At 35.8% G+C, this 22,034-nt stretch overlaps 1 protein-coding gene across 5 annotated transcripts in view; it reads right to left on the reverse strand.

The window, feature by feature from the left end:
* The window catches only part of LOC149258682 (Exostosin family protein), a 229,042-nt gene that overhangs the window by 89,660 nt on the left and 117,348 nt on the right, over nucleotides 1–22,034 (reverse strand). For 2 of the 5 annotated variants that reach the window (XM_089415760.1, XM_089415773.1), the window contains exons 1-2: nucleotides 11,361–11,673; nucleotides 10,949–11,239 (exon numbers count right to left, since the gene is read on the reverse strand). The exons of 1 other annotated variant lie outside the window; for it this stretch is intronic. In XM_089415760.1, the coding sequence (XP_089271886.1) occupies nucleotides 10,949–11,239; nucleotides 11,361–11,534 (465 nt within the window). In that variant the 5' untranslated portion in view covers nucleotides 11,535–11,673. Of the gene's footprint in view, nucleotides 1–10,948; nucleotides 11,240–11,360; nucleotides 11,674–22,034 lie in introns of those variants that run through there. 2 more of the 5 variants (XR_016256868.1, XM_089415745.1) reach the window with 2 other exon arrangements.

Here is a 22,034-nt window from a genome sequence, read left to right on the forward strand (position 1 = left end):
GGGATCTGAAACCCAAGAGTCACATAATGTACTATAAATGTATATCTCATGTTAATAAAAAATGAATTGCATGTTTTATCCTTCATATCCCTCTTGCTGTCCATGTGTGTTTAACATGGTATCAGAGCCACTTGTTTTTCTGTGGCCTTTTTTATGTGCATGTCAGTGCTGCTTCTCCATATAATTAGCTGCTACACTGCATGCGCTCTGTCCTTTGAATTATGCCTGCGCTCTTTACTGTTTATAAACGTTCTGTAAAAGAAGCGCTGCCCTGACATATTCTATTCCTGCTCCCCGTCAGAACTGTTTTCTCCGTTTAATCCACTGAAATTCTTCTCTAAAAGGAATTCCTCTTGAAGAGCGATTTATCTAACGATTTGTGTGTTGGTCTTAGAAAACGCTTCTGCGCCACTGTGTAGTAACGCTTCTGCGCCACTGTGTATTCTCTTCGGTTTTTTTTGATAACGCTCAGAAAACGCTTCTGCCATGTGCTGTGCTGCATCTGCCCTGCAATCACTGCACCCAATCCATACCACGAAATCGCCCCATCATTTTTATTCTGTTTCTCGTCTGAATAATTAGGCTGTTTCTAGTTTTTCAGTCGACAGAATTATGGGCAGCCTTAGCCTTTGGAAGATTTCTCAAAGAAAAGTGAAGCTTACACTCCAATAAATCAATATCACCAAGCAGCAGTTTATCATCCAGCCTCCTAACTTCTTTTACAAGACCAGAAATGAGTGTTAAAGCTTCCGAGTACTCTTTGCTTTCCAATAATAAAGCAGCAAGCCTTGCTTCAACCCTTTTGCCTTAAAAATGTTCGTTTCTCCAAACGCGTCCATTCCACCATTTCCCTACATAGAGTTATCTGAAGCTGTGATGTTCCCGGGATCTTTGCAACCGCATCAATTACTCCTCTGACAATCTTAGCAGTCTTAGCCTTTGGAATCAGAGAAAAGAAGGGGCGTAGAACTGTAAGGAGACTCTTCAGCTCCTCCCCCCGCTTCTCCTGTGTGAGGAGATCAGAAAAGTTTGCAATTGCCGCTGTCTAACGCAGCCAATGATTCCTCTTTTCAATTTAAATATTACTGGTTTGAAGAGTATTCGTTACCTGCAACCTAACCTTGGAGTGGGGACGCAAATTAGTGGTACCTTTGTATTTGCTGAGATTTGATAGCCGTCGATGAACTGCTACACCGTTTTGTAGGCGCACAACTGAACCCTCGGCACAAAGTTCCTGCGAGTTATCATTGCAGGGTTTACAACAAGTGCAGGTTTTTCCAGCTGAATTAGGAAAATTTCGGGAAGGACAACGAGCAGAACCCGATGATTAGAATCCCTGTATTGAATCGATCTGTTTCTTCACCATGATGCCATTCTAAATGGGCTTATTGAGATCACCATGTATAGAAGACATCGCTACGATAATCAGAGGAGAAACTCTGCCACTCAAGTGGTCGATCACGCACCAGAACTGAAGGATCCAATAACCGCTACGAAAGCTTATTTTTCAGAGACGTGTATGAAGTCACCTTTTCTTGTTACACATTCTCTTGTTCACAGTTTCGTTTAAATGCAGTGGGTCCTGATGCACGTATTCAAATACATGTGTTTGTTACCTTAACTCGGGGTGGATATTGTGGTTTGCTCTCACACCAGTTATTCTATGTGTTATTGGAAACGACAGTCTTTCCATCGTTGGCAATAAATCTTTTAAAACAAAAGACAAACCCTGATGAAAAACATAATCTTAAACGGTAGCAGCTGTGGTATGAGCGAACATATCTTGCTTTGTGCTACTGTGCTCTATCTGTACAGTATTAATATATTTGGCTAGTAAATGTAAAGGACTTCAATATCTCTCTATTTTGATCCTAAATGTACATAGAAGATTGGATGTGGCCATGACGTTTGCGCACAGAGTAATCCAAAAAGCAGCAGAAAAAAAAAAACGGTAGGGGAAGCAGATGTCAATAGGGAAGCAGCTGTAAGGCTGCGTTACATATTATGTAACAGGCTTGAGATTTACTTTATTGTTTGGTTAGTAGTATGGGAAGCAACTCATTTAAGGAATCCAGTGACAGCCGCAGATAAGATTCTATGTTATTTGGTTATTCAACTAGGAGTTTTGGTTTGAACTGTTCTCAGAGACTGTTGAACAAGTATCTAACTAAATTCATTCTAAAAGGCAGGTTTTGCAAGCATCTGACATTCATTTGAGAAGGAAGCGATATGTGGGTTCCATAAGATTGGAGATCTTATTCTTAGCTAGGACCTGAAAGAGTGTATATATGGTTAAGCTGATTTGGCTTCTCTTGCAGTCCTAGCAGATCAGGGGTGGCTTCTGTTTATCAGCTAATTTTTTGTACATATCATGTATATTACTAGGCAAGGCATATGATTGTTGAGGTATGAATGTGTGGTATTATATGATATGAAAGCATCCTATGCATCGATCATTTTTCTTGTCGATTCATGCTCCTCCTTATACGGCACTGATTACTTTATGTTATTTCAAATGTGTTGGAATATGATACTTATATAACCAAACACAACTGAAATCGAGAACCATCATTATTTTTAAAGACAAGTGCAATCTTTTGAAGACAAGTGCAATCTGTTGCAAATCCAATTGTATTGACATATTGCGAGTGAGTGTTGATTTTTCTCTACAAGTTGTGATCAGTTTCAAGTGCAATTTGACAATGAATAAAATAGCCAGAATTGGTGAAGTATTGGAGTTCTTAAAAACTCTGATACATTCCTCTGATCATAGTACAGTAAGAATAAGCAAAGCTTCTCTTGTTGACATTAGAACCTGTTTGCATAATGTACAAGAGAATATTGAGTTTTTGCAGCTTGAATCACAGCTACAGCAGGAAGAATTACAACAGTGGAGTCATCATTCTGAACCTGTTTCTGTTCAGAACAATGAAGCAGAGTCCCATAAACAGCAAGTCAATATTGTTCAAGTTCATTCAGATTCAGTACCCAATAAAGCAGCAAGTGTACATGCAGATGCAGAAACTCAATCTGCACTTCCCAAGCCCATCATCAGACCTTGGGAACAGCTTGTCCACAACAAGCACAGAACTGGTCTTGGATATGACAAGGACTTATCCTTTCATATTCCAGACTATGCCAAGCCCATTCAGTTTCAAAGTGCTGGATTTATTCATGACAGTTCACCTGCTCCTCATGACAGTTCACCTCCAGCTGTTCCAGATTCTGCCCCTCTTCCACAGCAACAACAACAACAACAGATCGTGAAATGCCAACACTGTGACCGAGTTGGCCATTTGAAAGATCACTGTTTTGATCTTCATCCATGTAAGCATTGTCATAAAACCAGTCATTCTTCACACAGATGCTTCAGAAATAAACATCCTGCAAGAAAAAAGATTCATCTTGGATGGATCGCTTCTTGGCAATGGGCATCAACAGCCAAGAAGATATTCCAAACACATGTTAGAACTTGTTCCAGAGTATTGAGCAGTCTTGCAGTTGAGTTTTCTCCATCATCTCACCTTGTATCTGACAGGGGGGGGAAATGATGGTCATCTACAAGCTTCAAAGCCACATCAAGCGAGCCTGAGCCACAACCTGCCACACCAGTTTCAGAGTTGTAGCCAGAGACAAAGATGCCTGAACATGCCTTCAGTTGGCAATCTGGGACACTTCCTCTAGCAGAAGACTTCAGCTTCTTGCCAGCTTTGGAAGAATTCCAGGAACAAAATTGAGAACACTTCCTCTAGCAGAAGACACCAGCTTCTAGCCAGCTTTGGAAGAGTTCCAGGAATTGCATTAAGCATTCCAGAGTTGTTGGTTATCCTTAAACCATCACAGGTTGAGACTTCCCTTTTCAGGTTGAAGTTTTACCTTTTATGCGAGGTGAGACCTCCCTTTTATGGTTGAAGGTTTCCCTTTTTAAAACAATAGGATCACTTCCTCTAGTAGAAAACTTCAGTTTCTTGCCAGTTTTGGAAGAGTTCCGGGAACTGCACTAAGCGTTCCAGTGTTGGTGGTCATCCTTAAACCACTGCCCTTTATACCAACATTTCATAGAGCACATTCAGCCTAGTGCTGCCATGCATTTTTTGCACATTTTGTATTACAGCTCTCTTCTTGGACTCATACATAACCCTTCAGATTAAGGGGGGGAATGTTGGACACCTAATCCTCAATGGGTTAGTGTGGAAGTTGAATGGACAAAAGCAGTCCAAGAGACCTTGGGATCTGAAACCCAAGAGTCACATAATGTACTATAAATGTATATCTCATGTTAATAAAAAATGAATTGCATGTTTTATCCTTCATATCCCTCTTGCTGTCCATGTGTGTTTAACACTTCTAAAGTTGCTTTTGTTCCTAGCACAAGCTTTGCAATTTACAGCTTTATGTCCAAAATTATTGCAAGAATATCAAACACCAAGAAATATGGTTTGATCCCTGGGAGGGGGGGGATCTTATTCTTGATGTTGTTCTCCAAAGACCACCTTCTTGAGATTTCTTCAATGGGGGTTGTTGATTTTGTGTCTCGTCAACCTTCTGTACTACTGGGAAGCTGTCTTCCTTCTTGACAAATCCTTCAATAATTTTTGCACAAATTTTCTGTTCGTCTCGCTTTTATGTCATTGAGGAACTTGAGCCTTTCATGAATGTCTGCATGTAGGCTAATCCTATCTTGTCATTGCATTGCCTTTGACTACTGAAGAGTTCATCCAATGCTTTGGAGTTGTTTGCAAAGTTTTGTTGGAATTTTCTTTTTTTTGCTTCTTTCCGTAGATAGACTATCTCTGCTTCTAAATCTTCTCTTCCCATACTACTTTCTTCCAGTTCTCGTTTGAGTGAATCTTCATTTTTTCTGGCTTCGTCTAACTGTACTTTAAGATTGATGATGATCTTTTATAATTCTTCAGTCTTCTTATTGAGGCTTTTGGCATGTTCCTTCAATTCTTTTAGCTTAGCTTCCAGTGTTTTGACATTTCCTCTTTCAACCTTGAGATCCTTTAAAATGTCAATAATCTCTTTTTCAAAATCAATCTCATCTTCCTCTTCTTCATCATCTTCTTCCTCTAAAGGAATTTCCTTCCTTTTATCCCTAGCCATGAATAACACTCTTCCTGTGTCATCTTTATCATCACTATCGCTCCCTTCTTCAAATGAGTAGTTGTGTTCTTTTGAATAGAAGCTTTTCTTAAAACCTTTCCTTTTGTGGTTCTTGTTGTAGCTTCCTTGGTTCTTCTTTGCTTTCCTGGGAGCTTCTTCTTCATCATCTGAGTTCCTTGCATGAGGTAACTTAGCAGCGAAATGACCAATCCCACCACGTTTGAAACATATTAAGAGGAGCTTACCTTTGTATTTACCTATTCGTCTTTTCAACTTTTCCACAAAATTGGCTACGTCTTCATATGAAATTTCGTCATCGCAACAACTAGGGCTTGGCTTTGATTATAGTTTATTTTTTTTCGGTCTTCTTGGATGTTGTAAATGCTACTTCTCTGTTGGATGGACTCTCTTGTTCCATTCTCATTTTGTAAGTTGTAAGTATTCCATGCAACTCGTCCATGCTAACCTTTTCTATATCCTCCCTTTCTTCCAGCACTGAGACTTTAGCATCGAATATCATCGGAAGTGATCTCAATATTTTTCATACAAATACGTAGTTCTCCATTCGTTCTCCCAGTCCTTCTATGGCGTTTACTATTTCATCAACACAAAGAAAATAAGTTGCAATATTTTCAGTTGCTCAAATTTTCCTCGATAGGTCTAAAGCTTAGCTTCCTTGACCTTCTTGTCCCCTTCATAAATATTTTGGAGCTTGTCCCAAATTTCTTTTGTTGATTTGCAATGCATCACTTTAACATATGCAAACTCTGTTAAAACACTTAGGACAACATTTCTAGCTTTAGCATTACTTTCATAAAGTTTAAAACCGACAACATCTAAGAGAGGAGTTAAGGGTTCTTTGTACTCGCTTAACATAGCGTTCCAAACATCAAATCCTTGTGCTTGAATGAATGCCTTCATTCTTCCATTCCAAAAAGCATAGTTTTGTCCATTGAACAGTGAGGTTCCATTCTTTGTACAATCCGTGATCTTCCTTCGAGTGATTAAACTCTCCGTGAAGGAACCTGCACTAATACCAATTGTTGGAAACACTGAGAGGGGGGTGAATCAGTATTTCTTACCAATTAGTGACTTATTAAATTTTTCAAAGCATTAACAACATATAAAACATCAACACATCAAGAGAACAGTGCACAAGAAATTTTAGATGAAAACCCTTCCGGGAGAAAAACCACCGAATGTTTTTCTAAAAATTAAAATTTTATGAGCACATAATATGCTTCAGCTCCAACTAAAAAAAGGAAGCCCCAACTCCCTACTACTCTAAAAAGGCGCTCAATTTTCTAGCTCTTACTGGAAGGACACTCCAATGCACTAGTTTTATCAGTTGCCACTAATACGATGCTCCAACACCCTATAAGTTCCAACTTACCCTAACACCACCTTGTCGCCCTAAAGTGCTTTCAGGCTAAAACCTAAAGGTGACTTCAATCACCTACCTTGCACCACCTAACCACCACCCTAAAAATGATAATAAAGCAAACAAACAATTGTGGGCTCCCGTACTAGGGACAAAGACCCACTTACAAAGATATCTAATGTAACCCTTAATGCCAAACATGAACAGACTTCTTCTGTTTTTGCAAAATTGGTGTGACAATGAAGACCCTTTACTTTTAGATTGTTGATGCAAGAACTGCCTGCCCTCTACTTTATCTGCCTTTGATGAACTGATGCCTATCTTGGTTGTTGAAGATGGAACCTGTGATATGCTCAATGCAACTTTACCATAACTCACTTTCTAATAGAAAATAACCATGCACAATTTACAAATATACTACTCTGCCATGTACAAGACTTATTTTTGTCATTAAGGAGGATTGTTCATATACAGACTTCAAACATAGTAGTCCAGTCTTCCTCAATCATTGATCAAAACTTTACCTCAGATTTCTCAAGGATATAAAATTCTTGAATTAGGGCTTCAAGTGCTCAGAACAAGATCAATATTTAAGGTTATTAATCTTCTTGCAAATGATCAAAACATACCTCAGATTCCACTAACTAGGGCATGAATCTTCAGTGATAAAGAACAGAGATAGGGGATTGAACCTTGGTTCCATTGTTCATTCTCGTTGAAGACTAGATTATCGTTGTTGTAAAGTCCTTGCTACAGTTTTCTTCAAGTCATCTACCTATAAGAAAAATGTTGTTTTCCTTAAGCCCGAATTCTGGAAACCAACTTCAGATGACAAACCCTGAATCAATGTCTTAGATTCGGGCATTTGTTTTGCTTCAAATCAATCCCACGATTTGATAATCAATCTTTAGAAGACTTGCCATAACATGATCCAATATAGAGTTATAAGGTTGAATGAGTTCACTAATTAGGGCTGAATTTAGAGACCTCAGGATTATGCTTCGGATTATGCTACAGGCCCTGTCACAATAGTGAGACAAAAAGGAGTGTGCACAAAATTGAAACAATTATTCTTATTATTGAAAGAAAGAAGATCCACAAATCAAATAGTTGTGGCCAACGTTTTGGAACCACAATCTGAGTCCATCATCAAGACTTGAGAAAAATATGAAGAGCAAGAAAAGATATAAATAGTTGAAGGTTGAGTATATCCTAACCCTAATGGCTGACAAGAAAATTGATTAATATTATTATTAATATTTGGTAACATGGTTAATAATGAATAGTTAATAGTAAGTAATATAAAAAATATTATAATTAATTATTATGTACTTAATATAATGCATAACTAATTGTAGTATATATCACTATATATAAAAGTATTACTCTAATATTAAGCATGTTATCAGATATTAATAATCATATTAATCAATTTTCTTGTCAACCATTAGGGTTAGGATATACTCAACCTTCAACCATTTATATCTTCTCTTTCTCTTCATATTTTTCTTAAATCTTGATGACAGACCCGAATTGTGGTTCCAAAATGTCGACCAAAGCTATTCAATCTGTGGATCTTCCTTCTTTCAATAATTCCAGCCACAGACACCCATATACCTTAATTCTTTTGATCTTTGAAACCGTAAACACAATCACTAGTTGATGCACAGAGCTACGTCCAAACTTCAATTCGCATTAGCCTCCAGATTTATGCAATAAAAAGGGTGGTTGAATATGGCCTTAACAGTGCCAAAGTCTAGACCAATCAAATAGCCATTAGACCATCGCTAAGGAGAGCAAAAATTGTCATTTTAATGCACACGAAAGAGATACCTTTTAGCGTTTTTCACTACAATTCTGGTTCAGACCTTGAGATATGCCTTCAATTAGATCTTCCATGTGATTTCAGTGGGTGAAGTGTCATGAAGATGCAACCATGTTACATAGAATTTGTGCCCTTTGATATATACCAAATTCATCAAGAAGAAGAATCCAAGATAGGGCCAAATGGATATTTCAGGGCATAGATCTGAGGGACAAAAAAAATTCGCAGAGCTTCTCCAAATACAATGAAACACCATACCCAAGATTAGAGACCATAAACCTAACACGTTTTCAGAGACTCGACCTCCTTTGTTGATTTTTAGGACTACACAAGGGCCACTGAAAATTTCAAAGCTTGATTAGCGCATTATTGCTTGCCAAGGTGAGGGAGATAGGTGCCTTTACATAGTTTTTGAAGAGACGTCATTGAGGATAGCCAACTTGCATTTAGGAGGGAAAAGTCATGTCAAAAAATTGAATTTTAAATTTATTTTGGAGCCAAAACTTTGGTGTCAAAAACCCCTTCCTTGAATTAGGCCCACTTGTATTTTAATTTTAACTTAAATTTTGAAACCCTCCAAAAGAAACCTCTTGCCATAAAAATACTTGATTTAATCTTTTTAATGAAGATATTTTCGTCCTCATGATCTTAGCCAATGATAGACTACCACATCATCCATTTGTTTGGGACTTTTGACCACAAGGTGGGGCTTAATCTATGAACAAGCATATCTCTCAAACCGTGAGAGCCCTCGTGATATGCCAGATACCGTCAAAACTGACATGACGAGTAGAATCCAATAAAGGTGATCTCGACGCAAAAAACCATGATTTTCCATGTCATTTTGATCAACAAAGGTGGGGCATCTTCTAGTGTTGCTTGGGTTGACATCAATGACAACCAAACTTCAACAGTCTCGACCCTAAAATGATTTTCTACTGAGATCACTTCATGCAATTACAAGATGGCCTCAATGTCTAACCCACATATATGCACATGCACTAGATGCATGCCCTCGAGAGCCCCCTCAAACAATTCAATGTGGGTTCGCAATTGCTCCAAGTTGAAACAAGTCATGCTCTTCCTCATCCCAACAAGATCTATATTACCACCTACAAGGGGCAAAGATGAAGGATCGCCTCATCTTCAAATGCCCAATTTACTATAAGATCCATGGAGGTTCAACTATATTTGCTAGGGTTCAAATGGGTCACTCTCCACATTATTTCAATACCAAGATCATAGGTGTCTAGTGTTTTTTATAAGGTAGGTTCTTGGTTTTAGATCGTTGAACCCTGCATAGTCCTCCCCATCCAATGTCGGAGCCAAAAGTGACAACCAAAGATTCAAACTTTTGCAACAATCAAATCATAAAGGCCCCAAACCCAATTCCACCCCCAACACACCCGATATGAGACATCCTTCTTGCAAAAAACTTTTGAGGATCCCCTATCTCAGACCCCAGTCAAGTGTCCCAATACTAGCAAACGTTGAAGCTCTAGGAGATCCTAGAACCAAAGATAGAGGGAGACTCCCTCTGTTCGGAGTAGTAGTGCCCATGCTTCATTGAGCAAATAGTCATTGATTCAGAGTTTCTTCCCCGCCTCAACCTTGAGTGGTAAAAGTGGTGGGTATCTTCACGTTGGTGCACACCCCATCATTATGCAATAAGGCCCCTCAATCCTAGTTATTATCCAGATGACCTTATCAAACAATGTATTAGACCCTTTAGAACGATTGAGGACTCAAAGTTGGAGATTTCCCTCACTTCTTTTCCAGTCTCAACCTCCAACTGAAGTTCCACCTGATAGCGCTCCCACTTTCTATTACACTAGTGGTACTCTTTAGTCCCACTGACCTACTTTTGTGTTCATTTGCTGGACATTAATAAAATTATTTTGATTTGCAAGTACACATATAAGAAAAATGTCCTACTTACTCAAATATGCAAAACAATTATAAATGCCTCAAATATGACACGAATCAGCAACTCCTAGAAACTGGAAAACGGTAACATAGGGGCAGTATACTGTTAACAAGAAAAAGAGGAATCATTGATCATGACACAATCAAGATCCCAAAGTGATCCAGTTCAATAAATAAGGAATTTGAACTCCATGGAAAGAGCAAGTATATGTACATTATGCTACAAAAGATAGAGTCCGTTACTGACAACACATACTCCCAAAATATCCTCAGTGACAAGACCACTCCTCGTAAGTTAATTTCGACAAACTATATTACGAACTTTTAAGTCCTTCAACAACATTATTAGATCAGAGGGCAACATTAACTATATGGAATGTCGGAAGCTAACATTTCTGTAATTTGGTAGACTTACAAACTCCCAAGGAGGAATGTTAAGTTATGTTATGCTTGTTTTTCACGTTCTTTCACATCTACCTGATCTATTGACCTCTTCTGTTAGAGTCAAAATTGGAAATCAGATTTAATGAAGAATATTGGGTTTTCAAGATCTCATTTCTGTGGTTGAACAGCTCATTCATAAAATTTAAAAAGGTTAAAAAATAATAAACAAAATTGAAATATGCTCACATTATATTTGACGAATAATACAGGGGGTTCCTGTTACCATCTAAAAAGTCAAAAAAGAAATAAAGTAAATATATACTTGCCTTTCCTCTCATTTTATGGCAAGAGATGGGAATGAAGAATAGGTGAGCCTCCTCGGGATTGTCTGTGCGAAACCTGCTCTCCCGAATGTTCTGGAAGAAGTAACCCTCGCTCGCATATTTCCCTGTCAGCTTCCTCGGGGTTTGATAAAACGTTTTCGGATCGCCGTCAGGATAAATGTAAACTTTGAATTTTTGCTCCATTTCGGCATAAGTTCTATTAAAAATATCGGCCGAGTGAAAAACCAAATTCGTAATGGCGGATGCTTCATTCTTGGGGACTTCTGAAAAGACCTTTACATATCAAAGTTGTGCGTATGAACGTTCCATTGTGAATTTCAAATACAATAAACTAGAAACAGGGGAAAAATATTAAAAACTCGATGTAGATATTACAGTGAATGCACAACAATACCTGATGCCGTTGCTCCTTGATGGGGGTTTGGAGCGGTGTCGAAGGTAAATCAAGATGAAATTGCAGAGATCTGAAGGAGATAAAGGTGTAAGCGATAAGTGACAGGGCTATAACCGTGACTACCCATCGCTGTGTGGAACACATTGCAGTGGAGTTGGCGTTATTGATGCCCATATTGCTTCACGACACTGGAGCTGCTTCCGCTATATGAGCCATAGGAACGAGAGAGTCTGTGTTAATAGCTTATTTTGATAAAAATTTTGAAAGTTTGTGACCGGGCATGGAGTTTATTAAGTGAAAGCTTCTGTCCAATAAAGTGAACTGGCGTATCAGGGACTTTCGACAATGTTAAAAAAAGGTTCTTCTTAATTGGTCATTTCATATGGATGCACGTGTAATTTCTTTTCTTAGTGTTCTCTAGTGTATTGGCTCGGTTGTGAAACAAATAAAAAATAAAATGTTTTTACAAAAATTAAGGTATATTTTTAAATTGTTTTAGTAATATAGTTAGGGTGGGTTTAATGCTAAAATAATTTCATTTTTCTTTTTTTCTTAAGAGTATGGGTTTCTTCTTAAGAAGTCACATGTTTCAAACTAGTGGGGTAGAGTATGTATGTCTTTATAAATTTAGTAGTCAAATTGCTTCGCAGAGGTGGGTCCCTTATCTCACAAACAAGGGGGTCTCATACATCAATTTGGTGGTGATGACCTTAAAATTGAATATATATATATATATATATATATATATATATATATATATATATATATTATTTAATATGCAAATTTTCTTAGTTAGTAGTATAGTGATAAGAGTTTCTAGAATATTGTGTTATTTTGTTGTAATGCCCCACCTTTCTTTGAACACTTCAACTATCTATCTTCGAGGAACAAAAAAAAAATCACATAGGTGAAGTGTTAACCCAAAAAGTAAACACTACAACTAAATAACACATTGTTCGAAAAGTTATCATCAGCATTATCATATATATAATATGCAGATTTTCTTAGTTAATAGTTTAGTGATAAGAGTTTCTAGAATATTGTGTTATTTTGTTGTAGTGCCCCATCTTTCTTTGAACACTTCACCTATCTATCTTCAAGGACAAAAATAAAAATAAAAAATATTCACATAAGTGAAGTGTTCACCCAAAAGTACATACTACAACTAAATAACACATTGTTTCAAAAACTCTCATCATTGTACTTTTGTATATTAATTCATATCTATTTTTTAAATAAGTTGTATGCATTAATTTAGATTTATTTTATATTTGGATTTATCAAGTATTAAGATAATCAAACTTTTTACACATTAACGAATTTAATCACTCTCAATACTTAATAAACCCGAATTTAAGATAGATTTAGACTAATTTTATTTTTTAATGTTGTTATATATAGAATTAATTTAATTTTATATTAATTAAGATGCCCCCCAATTGGTGCCTAGCGCTAACGAATATCAGCAAGCATTCAAGGCAAAAAGAAATCATCAGACATATGGCTATGCTATCAATCTTCTTGCATGCTTGGATTCACCTAGATATAATGCCTCCACTAGTGAAAAAAATAAATAAATAAATAAATATAGAATTTTTGAAAAACAAATTTCATGATTTCACTTAAGTGGTGATGTAAGCACCACCCATTTCACTAACCGATTGACAGGAACATTTGAAGAAGGAGCCTCAAATAAACACATGAAGAACATCTTATATTATGGTAAGAAATGGCTCACATTTCTACTTTTGAATTCCCTATCAAAGATCTAGGAGGAGCGACACAAATGCACATAATTCCACCATCTTCTCTACCAAATTTTCATGGTTTGACAAATGAAGATCCAGATACATTCTTATTTGAGTTTGAAATACTTTGTAGAGGATATGATTATCATACTAATGTTCAAAGGTTGAAAGTGTTTCCTCTTACTCTAAAAGGAGGAACTTTCCGATGGTTCATGAGCCTAGGTGGGAACTGCGTCCAAACATGGGAGGACATGAAGAACATATTCTTGAAAAAGTACCAAGACTACTGCGAATCCAATGAAAATATTTTCGATATAATACAAGAGGAATATGAAAGCTTGGAGGACTATGTAGAGCGATTTCAATATAAGTATTTGGAAAAAGAGATCTTAAAAACACTCATTCTCAAAGGAATCAAAGATGAATTTTTAGAACTCTTAAATATTATAGGAAAAGGTGATGTTTTCCAGTTATCATATGATGATGTTTGTGAATTGTGCATAAGGTACTCAAGATGAATCTCTAAGGATGATAAGAATTCTAGAGATGTTTGTTCTTTCTTTTCCAAATCTGCTACAAGAACAAGAGACATAAGAGCTGAAATCAATGTTTTATTTGAAAATTTTAAAGTTGATTTTATTAGCTCTTTAAATTCAAAATTGGATGTTTTACAGGTTCAAAAAATCAAGAAATTGAATAAGTGTTTTTCCCTCATTATCGAAAGAAGCATCCAATAGATAGTTGTTCTTCCTTATCTAGGATGGAAGTATCATATCAAAGAGATGAGGAAGCTGCAACAAGGTCAAAACCATGGAAATCATGGCCTACAGGTATGGTTCAAAACACTTCTTCTTCATTCTCTTACTTGCATAATCTATTATGGAATACTAATGTGTTAGGGCAACCATGTCAATCTCAATATAACCACCACCAGTCTTCTCTACAAGTTTAGCATGGTTCATCTTATGATTGCATGACTAGTCTCCCTCATCCTGTAGCACAAACACATCCTCCATATTCTTCACCAGCTCTTCCACAACATCTTGTCTGCCTATCAAAATCATCCACTCAACCCAATCAACTACATCATCAAAATGCTCCATTCCGTACACAATTTCCTGCTCAACTCATTCCACACCCTCACCACAATAAACCAGTACAACATGCTTACAGTGTTGAACTGCAAAATTTACCCACCCTTCCCACCCATTCTATCTCACATGCACCATTTGAAAAAACTTACAATGAGATTCAGAATGTTTCAAATTCAAAAATTGTAGAAGTTATGGAAGAAAATGAGGTTTCTTTTAGTATGCATCAACAAGTCATTTTAAAAGCTCAAAAACTTCATGATATGATGGCTATGGGAAATCAAGAAAGTAAAAAATATATTGAAGATTGGTTTCACTCCATCATTTATTTGCAGCATCACTCCATACTTCAACAATTTTTGACACCATATTTTCAAGGGAAGTTGGCTTCACATACCCTAATATTCATTAATATGCATTTTTCAAATTTGGGTATGTATTTATTTGAAGTCGTATTTCGAAAATGGTTCATTGGAAGTACTCTTATACGTAATCATATTTATTTTTCAATCAAAATAGGTTAGTGTAGAAAATAAAATAAACATTTTTTAATATAAAAATAGTTGTTTTTGTTGCAACACACTGTGAAAATCAACATCGGTGATAAATTTTTTTAATTCATTTGTGTATGTAGATGAATTATAATGGAAATAATAGTTCTACACACACTCATTTCATTTTTATCACCAATTTAGAAAGAAAAAAATGCTTGAATATCATGTTTTTGGCTTGTAGGCTTGATGAAATTTCTGAAAACATAGTCGGGACAGTCATGTTTTGGAGGCCTAAATGACAATATTTGTAAAACCTGTTTCTATCCTAGGTAGCCCTTGATGTCTACTTTCCAACCCAATTTGAATCACTTAATTTGGATTTGAAACGTAAAAGTTAGAACCAAAACATTGACAGGATGTCTAGCGGCAACTCAGGAACAGAGTTGGGACAGTCGATTTTTGGAGGCCTAAATCACTGAATTTTTAAAATCTGTTTCTATGGTAAATTCCCCTATGAATATATTTTACAATGCAATTTGAATCACTCATTTTCAATATCATATGAGGAAATTATGATCAAAATATTGATTGTCTATCGTAAATCAGCACTCTTAAAGCTCTGCCTTTCCGGCAGTTCCTTAGAGTATTTGACCTATAAATTCTCCTTGTCTTCAAAAACTGTTTCTATTAGAGATCAATAAATGAATCTACTTTCATTTCCAATTTGAATCATTCGAATCCAACATCAAACGAATAATCTATGCTTAAAATATCCACTGTTGTTCTAAGTGGGGTGATAAAAAATGACTTTGTTATGCAGGTTGTTCTAAGTAAAATTGACATATCATATCATTGAATTTTTAAAATCTGTTTCTATTGGAGATGTAACTTCGAATTAGCTCTCATCTGGCTTTTGAATCACTCAATTTGAACAAAAAACAAAGAAGTTGTGATTAAAACACTGCAGGTTAGCATGATTGGCCACTACTCCCCCGCAAGTGACAAATAGATTTTACTTTGTTATTTTCTCCATGGATTTATTATACAAAGTAACTACTTGTTATTTTTTTGCATAATTTTTGGATTAGAGGAGTCCGATCTCCTCTCTTTCTCCATGTTTTAATGTTTTATTGCAGGTAGACACTCGTTTTTTTGCAGGTCCTAGGAGAATAAAGAAGGTCAATTTATAGATGAGCGGTTCTTGAAAGAAATTTTAATGAAACAAGGGAATTTCATCCAACTCATTACCCAACGGATTCATAATAGAAGAAATGAAGAATTGATTTCCATTTGAAGATTCATGTCATGTCTCTGCCGCCAAAACATTTTTCAAAGAGATCATTTTTTTTAATAACATCATAGTTGTTGTAACTTAATTTATTTATTTACATATTGTTTTTAAATAAAATGTTGTTTCTTTTCTGATTTCTCTTATATTTTGTGTTTCAGGTGTTGCTTCCTTCAAATTGTGGCCCATCCTCAGCATCAATGCAGTGAACAACTAATTCGTTTTTTGTGTGTCTGCATTTTATAATTGTGCATTTTTGTTGTTCATTTCCGAAGGAACAGCGCTTTCGCATTTTTGTTGTTCATTTCCGAAGGAACAGCGCTTTCGCATTTTTGCTGTTTATTTCCGAAGGAACAACACTTCTGCATTTTTGATGTTCATTTCCAAAGGAACATCACTTCTGCACTTCTTCATTTTTTATGTTCTTTTCCAAATGAACAACACTTCTTAACTTCTGCATTTTTGTTGTTCATTTCCGAAGGAACAACACTTCTGCACTTTTGCATTTTTGTTGTTCCTTTCCGAAGGAAAAGCACTTCTGCACTTTCGCATTTTTGTTGTCCCTTTCCGAATGAATAACACTTCTGCATTTTTGTTGTTCCTTTCCGAATGAACAACACTTGGACAGGAACATCACTTCTGCACTTTCGCATTTTTGTTGTTCCTTTCCAAATGAACAACACTTCTGCATTTTTGTCGTTCCTTTCTGAAAGAACAACACTTCTGCATTTTCGCTGTTCCTTTCCGAAAGAACAACACTTCTGCACTTTTGCGTTTTTGTTGTTTCTTTTCGAAGGAACAACACTTATGCATTTTTAAAGGAACATCACTTCTGCATTTTTGTTGTTCATTTCCAAAGAAATAACACTTTTGCATTTTTGTTGTTCCTTTCTGAAGGAACAACACTTCTGCATTTTTGTTGTTCCTTTCCGAAGGAACAACATTTTCACATTTTTGTTGTTCCTTTCAAAGGAACAGCATTTTCGCATTTCTGTTATCCATTTCAAAGGAACAGCACTTTCGCATCTCTGTTGTTCATTTCAAATGAACAACATTTTCGCATTTTTTTTGTTCTTCTTAAGGAACAACACTTTTTTCGCATGCATTTTTTGTTGTTGTTGTTTTTTTTGGTATATTTTTTTGTTGTTAACAGGGAACAACACTTTTTCACATGTATTCAACACATTTTCATGTGTATTTTTGCTTTTTAGTGTGCATTTCCTTTGTTGTTCCCTACACGGAACAACACTTTTTTAAGTGTTTTTTTTTGTTCTTTCAAAAGAACAACATTTTTGGTTGTATTTTCGAGAACAACCCATCCTTCTTCTTGTGAGATTATTCCTAGTTCATCTCAACCACATTTTACTGATTCCCTTTCATAGCATGAAGTACATTACTTTTATGAGGACAAGAATTATGGAATTTTTTTAAGCGAGTTAATATCATTCACGTTATGATCTTTAACATGACAGCTTCTTGATGATACATTCTTTTCAAAAGAGACACAATTATTTATATACTACTTTACTGCATTATTCTCTGTTGAACGTGATATTGATTGATCATCTTAATACCATGTTAGTTCCACCCTTCCTGGTTATAATCTTCTCTGCCTGTAATAAATGAGATTATGGGTATATTTTTTTTTATTGACATGTTCAACTTCTTCCACCATCCATGCTCTTAAGGAGTACTGAACCTCCCTCTTTTTATCATAAAAATGTGTAATAATAGCAAAACTTTGTTCGCAGATGGAGGATAGAGGGTCTCATTACGAGCCAGCCTACCATGTTCATAAGATTGTAACAAAGTGACATTCCCATTATGGCCACCACACCAGGGTTATGATCCCTTGGATAGCTAAATTATCCTTGGAATAGGAGGTCCCATCATGAGTTGGCCTGATCACTTAAGTTACATCTCAGTGAATGGCAGTGTGGTTATCTGGTTACCACATCAGCACATTGATCTCTTATGTAGAACAACATTAGAACTTTCCATTTATAAATTGAGGATCCTAGCTCATATGAGTTAAAAAGCAATCCTGTCGAGGCTATGGACGCCTACTGGCAGCAGAGGTTCTACTTATGGTATTGAAGTTATATCTTATCGTCAATTATTACTATAATACCCTTTTCTTATTTTCTCTTTTTATTAGAGAAGTTATTTCCTTAATTTTTTTCCTTGTTTTGAACCTTTACGCATGAGAAATTGTTTTCAGATCAACTGCATTATTTTCAGCTAGAATACCGTCAGCAAAGCATCTTTTTGGCATATTGTTGTCATTTTTCTTTTTCGTATAACTTATCATCAATCCAAAGCGTCCTATCTCTTATTCATAACTATCTTTACACACTTTGCTCTTATTATAACCATAACTCTCGACGTCCTATCATTGATATGTGTACTCTGCTTCATTTACTGTTGTATTGTTCATTCCCTTACCTTGTCGTCAGCATAACATCTTTCATAGGCTTTATGGTCATGGAATCTCTTTTCCAATTAGAGGGGGAATGTATGCATTATGTGATAGCATGCGATATGATTACTGCACTCTACCATAACTTGTTGATTTGACAAAATATGAGTATTGCATGTATACAAAAGTTTTTCCTGATTGAAATTTTTGCATGCATCTTGTCTGTTGTTATTCAAAACTAACATTGTGGATTCAAGAACATTGTATGCAAAATAGTGATTTGTTTACAGGAGAACAACAAGTATGCGGGGGGGGGGGGGGGGGGGGGGGGACTCTATTTGCAGCATGACCACACTATTGCAACTAACAGAAGAGGCTCGAGCAACTCGCGAACACGAACAATTGTTTAGACATGATGTGCTTGCCTGGATTCCACCTTTTGCATCACTTTCAGCATCAACTCTGCCTACATCAACTTCAACAAATGCCAGTCCATACATGTCATTCTACATTTTTTCGGAGGTAAAATTTCAGGTAAAATAACATAATTTTTTAAATTTATTACGAATTTAGGAGAATTTCATGAAAATTCATTTTGAGCATTATTTATCATCCTTCATTCCACATATTTACCACTTCCCATTTTCCAGCGGCATATCATATTTCAGTTTGTGGGAGTGTTGCTTTCATTCATTTCTTTCTTATGACCATGTCATTAATATTCTTTATCATCCATTGATCTTCTTATTCATTCTCGACACTCCCTTATTCCATGTTGTTTTACACCAAGCATAGAATTCAACAGATGGTAGCAACCACCTCAATTTGTTTTCTAGCATTGCATGAGGCCATGCTAATTCTTTAGTTTTGGGGAGCCATTGCTACGCATAATGGATGTTTTCTACTTTCTTTCTCATTTAAGGCATACAATTTCAGTGCAGAAATTGATTTGTGTATATCTTTAAAACTATGAACTCAATTCTTGTGATTTCTGGAAAACACAGACGTATCATTAAAATACACAAACCCAGATAATTTCAAGTTAAATTAGTTCATAAAATTTCAGAAATCATGCACTATTACCTACAACCATTTTGTTTATATCTCATTATCCGTGCATCAAAACGATCTAATTTTTGGATCATAGAAGCATTAATATAGTAGAAATCTACTTGCAAAATTTCAGCAAAATCTGGTTTATAGTTTTTGAGAAAATGGTTAATGAAGTTTTCTGTTACTTATATCATATTTTGCTGCAACTTCATATACACATAAGTTGAACGTCAATGTAAAAATTGTTATACCTTTACCAACATTGTTAAAATTGAATATTCATTATTTGAGGAAGAATTCATTTGTTCCATCCATTTCATGCGTTGGGATGAACAATTCTTTATTGCTTGGTTAACACAGAGTCTTTGGGTTGCATGAGGACATGCAATATATTTAGTTTTTTGTTGCATGAGGATATGCAATATATTCAGTTTGGGGGTGTGTATGTCATTATTATTATCACTTTTTAATACCTACTTCATCTATTTCTACCATTCTTTATCACATCATTTATCATGATTTATCATATAATTCTATTTTATAATTATTTATGATCTTATGGATAAATATTATTTATTCTCCTTTATTTTTTAATAAATTGATTATTATGCATGTTTTTACCAATGCTAGTTTATTAATAAATTGATTGTAACATCACTCACCATTTTAGCCTCCAAGATATTTTCCAAATTGAAGATTTGATCTCCAGCTCATCATTAAATGTGCTAACTCAGAAATTCGCTGGAATAAGAAGTGACCATTTTGCATTGAACGGTTCAGGCAAATGGAGAAGAATCTGGAAAATCTGAAACATGGGTTTTGTTCAGAACAGACCAAATTAGTTTTACAATGAGCAGTTTTCCCAAATTCAACCTGTACTAAGAGACACAGAAGGTTCTCTAAGACATTTTTCTCAAATTCGCTGTGTGGCCGTTTCCAAATTATCTCAGTTGCAATGCCAAATTCGACCTGTTCCTGTTGAATGATTGATGGAAGGAAATTTTAGATATGATATTGCTTATCAATTTGTTGAGAACAATCCAATTTTGTAATAGAAATCATATTGTAATCATCTTTGTTGTAACTGCTCTCTGCTCTCTCTTTATTTAAATGAAAACAGAGATCAGAGAAGGGGATTCAGAATTAGAGATTCAGGATGATTGATTATTCATGATGGAATAGATTATGAGAGATTAAGTTAGGGATTATTAGAGATAGGATAGGATAGGAGGAAAGGGGGATTGTTGCATTACCATTGTAATTCTCAAGGCTTTTGCTGTTGTAATGATTTCACAGTTTGATGATTAATAAGTAAAAGGGTTGCTGTTCATTCGCCTTATCTGAAGTAGCCCAGTAGCATTCGCTGGCGGCTAAGGGCCCAGCCTCTGGTGGATTAAGTTGTTGCTCTGTATTATATCTTTACGATTTCTGTCGTGTGATGGTTTGGTTTCATTTTTATTTATTGTAGTTGCATCGCTTTACTGTTTTGTATTGCCAGACTTAATGAATTGCTCTGTTTTCTATGCTGTAATTGAATCGTGTTGTTGTTCACTTCCATCATAACAAGATAACTGTTTTCTGCAAATATATTGTTATGCTATTCATTAAAGCTCCGCTGTTCACTTCAGATTTTGTCGTTCATTACAGATTGTTGATTTAGTTACATTTATAGTTGTTGTGTATTTCTAATTAATTAGCTTTGCTGTTCAGTTCTATTTAAGATTGTTGTTTAATTCTAGTAATTTAGCATTACTATTCCTTTCCATTAATAATTCATTTTTGTTAGATGAAGCTTTGCTATTCAGTTTTTCAATAGACTTTGTCACTGTTCTTTTCTGCAAGGATTTGATTTCATCTTTTAATTGATATTGCAGCAAGTGTGTTTTTTTCCAATCGAATTGTTATTATTTGCTTTAGTGTGGAGGGTAAGATCAACAACTGTAAAGGACATTGGCTATTGCTGCCTAAGTTCTCAGATTGTGGATCCTGTTTATGTTTGATTTCATTTATATCAGTTGACAGAGGAAAGAGTTATCACTACTGCATCCTTGACTGATAAATTGTTGTAGTTTTCTGAGTGAATGATTTAAGTTTCAAAGTGTTAAGTTTCTTTTAATTGTAGGTAGATTTTATTTCAAGCATTCATTTACTTTTGGATTTAAGCACTATACTGCAAAACATTACTCTTGAGCAAGTGGCCGCCTCAGACTGAGTACACTCTTGAAATAAAAAATCGTCCCTGGGTTGACAACTAATGTGAAGATAATTAGGAGTTAAAAAGACACCTTTTATCACTCAACACCTTACAAGATAATAATGGTTCCTCATCGTTACTTACATTGGTTTCTTGTTACACAAGACAAGGGCAGCGTCATGGTGAGTTGACTGCCCTCCCTCGAGTCTACTTCCATCCCCTGCCACCTCCATCGGAGGCTAATCGTTTCAGCATATAATGTGTTTGGTTGTATTAATACGGAAAAAGCATGCCTTTGATGCTTCTCCTCCCTTTGCATTCGAAAATTGGCTTGTTCCTAAGTATACTATGGTTGTTTTGGGGGTGGAATGTTTGTGTAGTAATTGG

This window comes from Pinus tabuliformis, chromosome 6 (assembly GCF_031772625.1).
Source record: "Pinus tabuliformis cultivar Carrire ecotype Pingquan chromosome 6, CPIR1, whole genome shotgun sequence".
NCBI lineage: Eukaryota > Viridiplantae > Streptophyta > Pinopsida > Pinales > Pinaceae > Pinus > Pinus tabuliformis.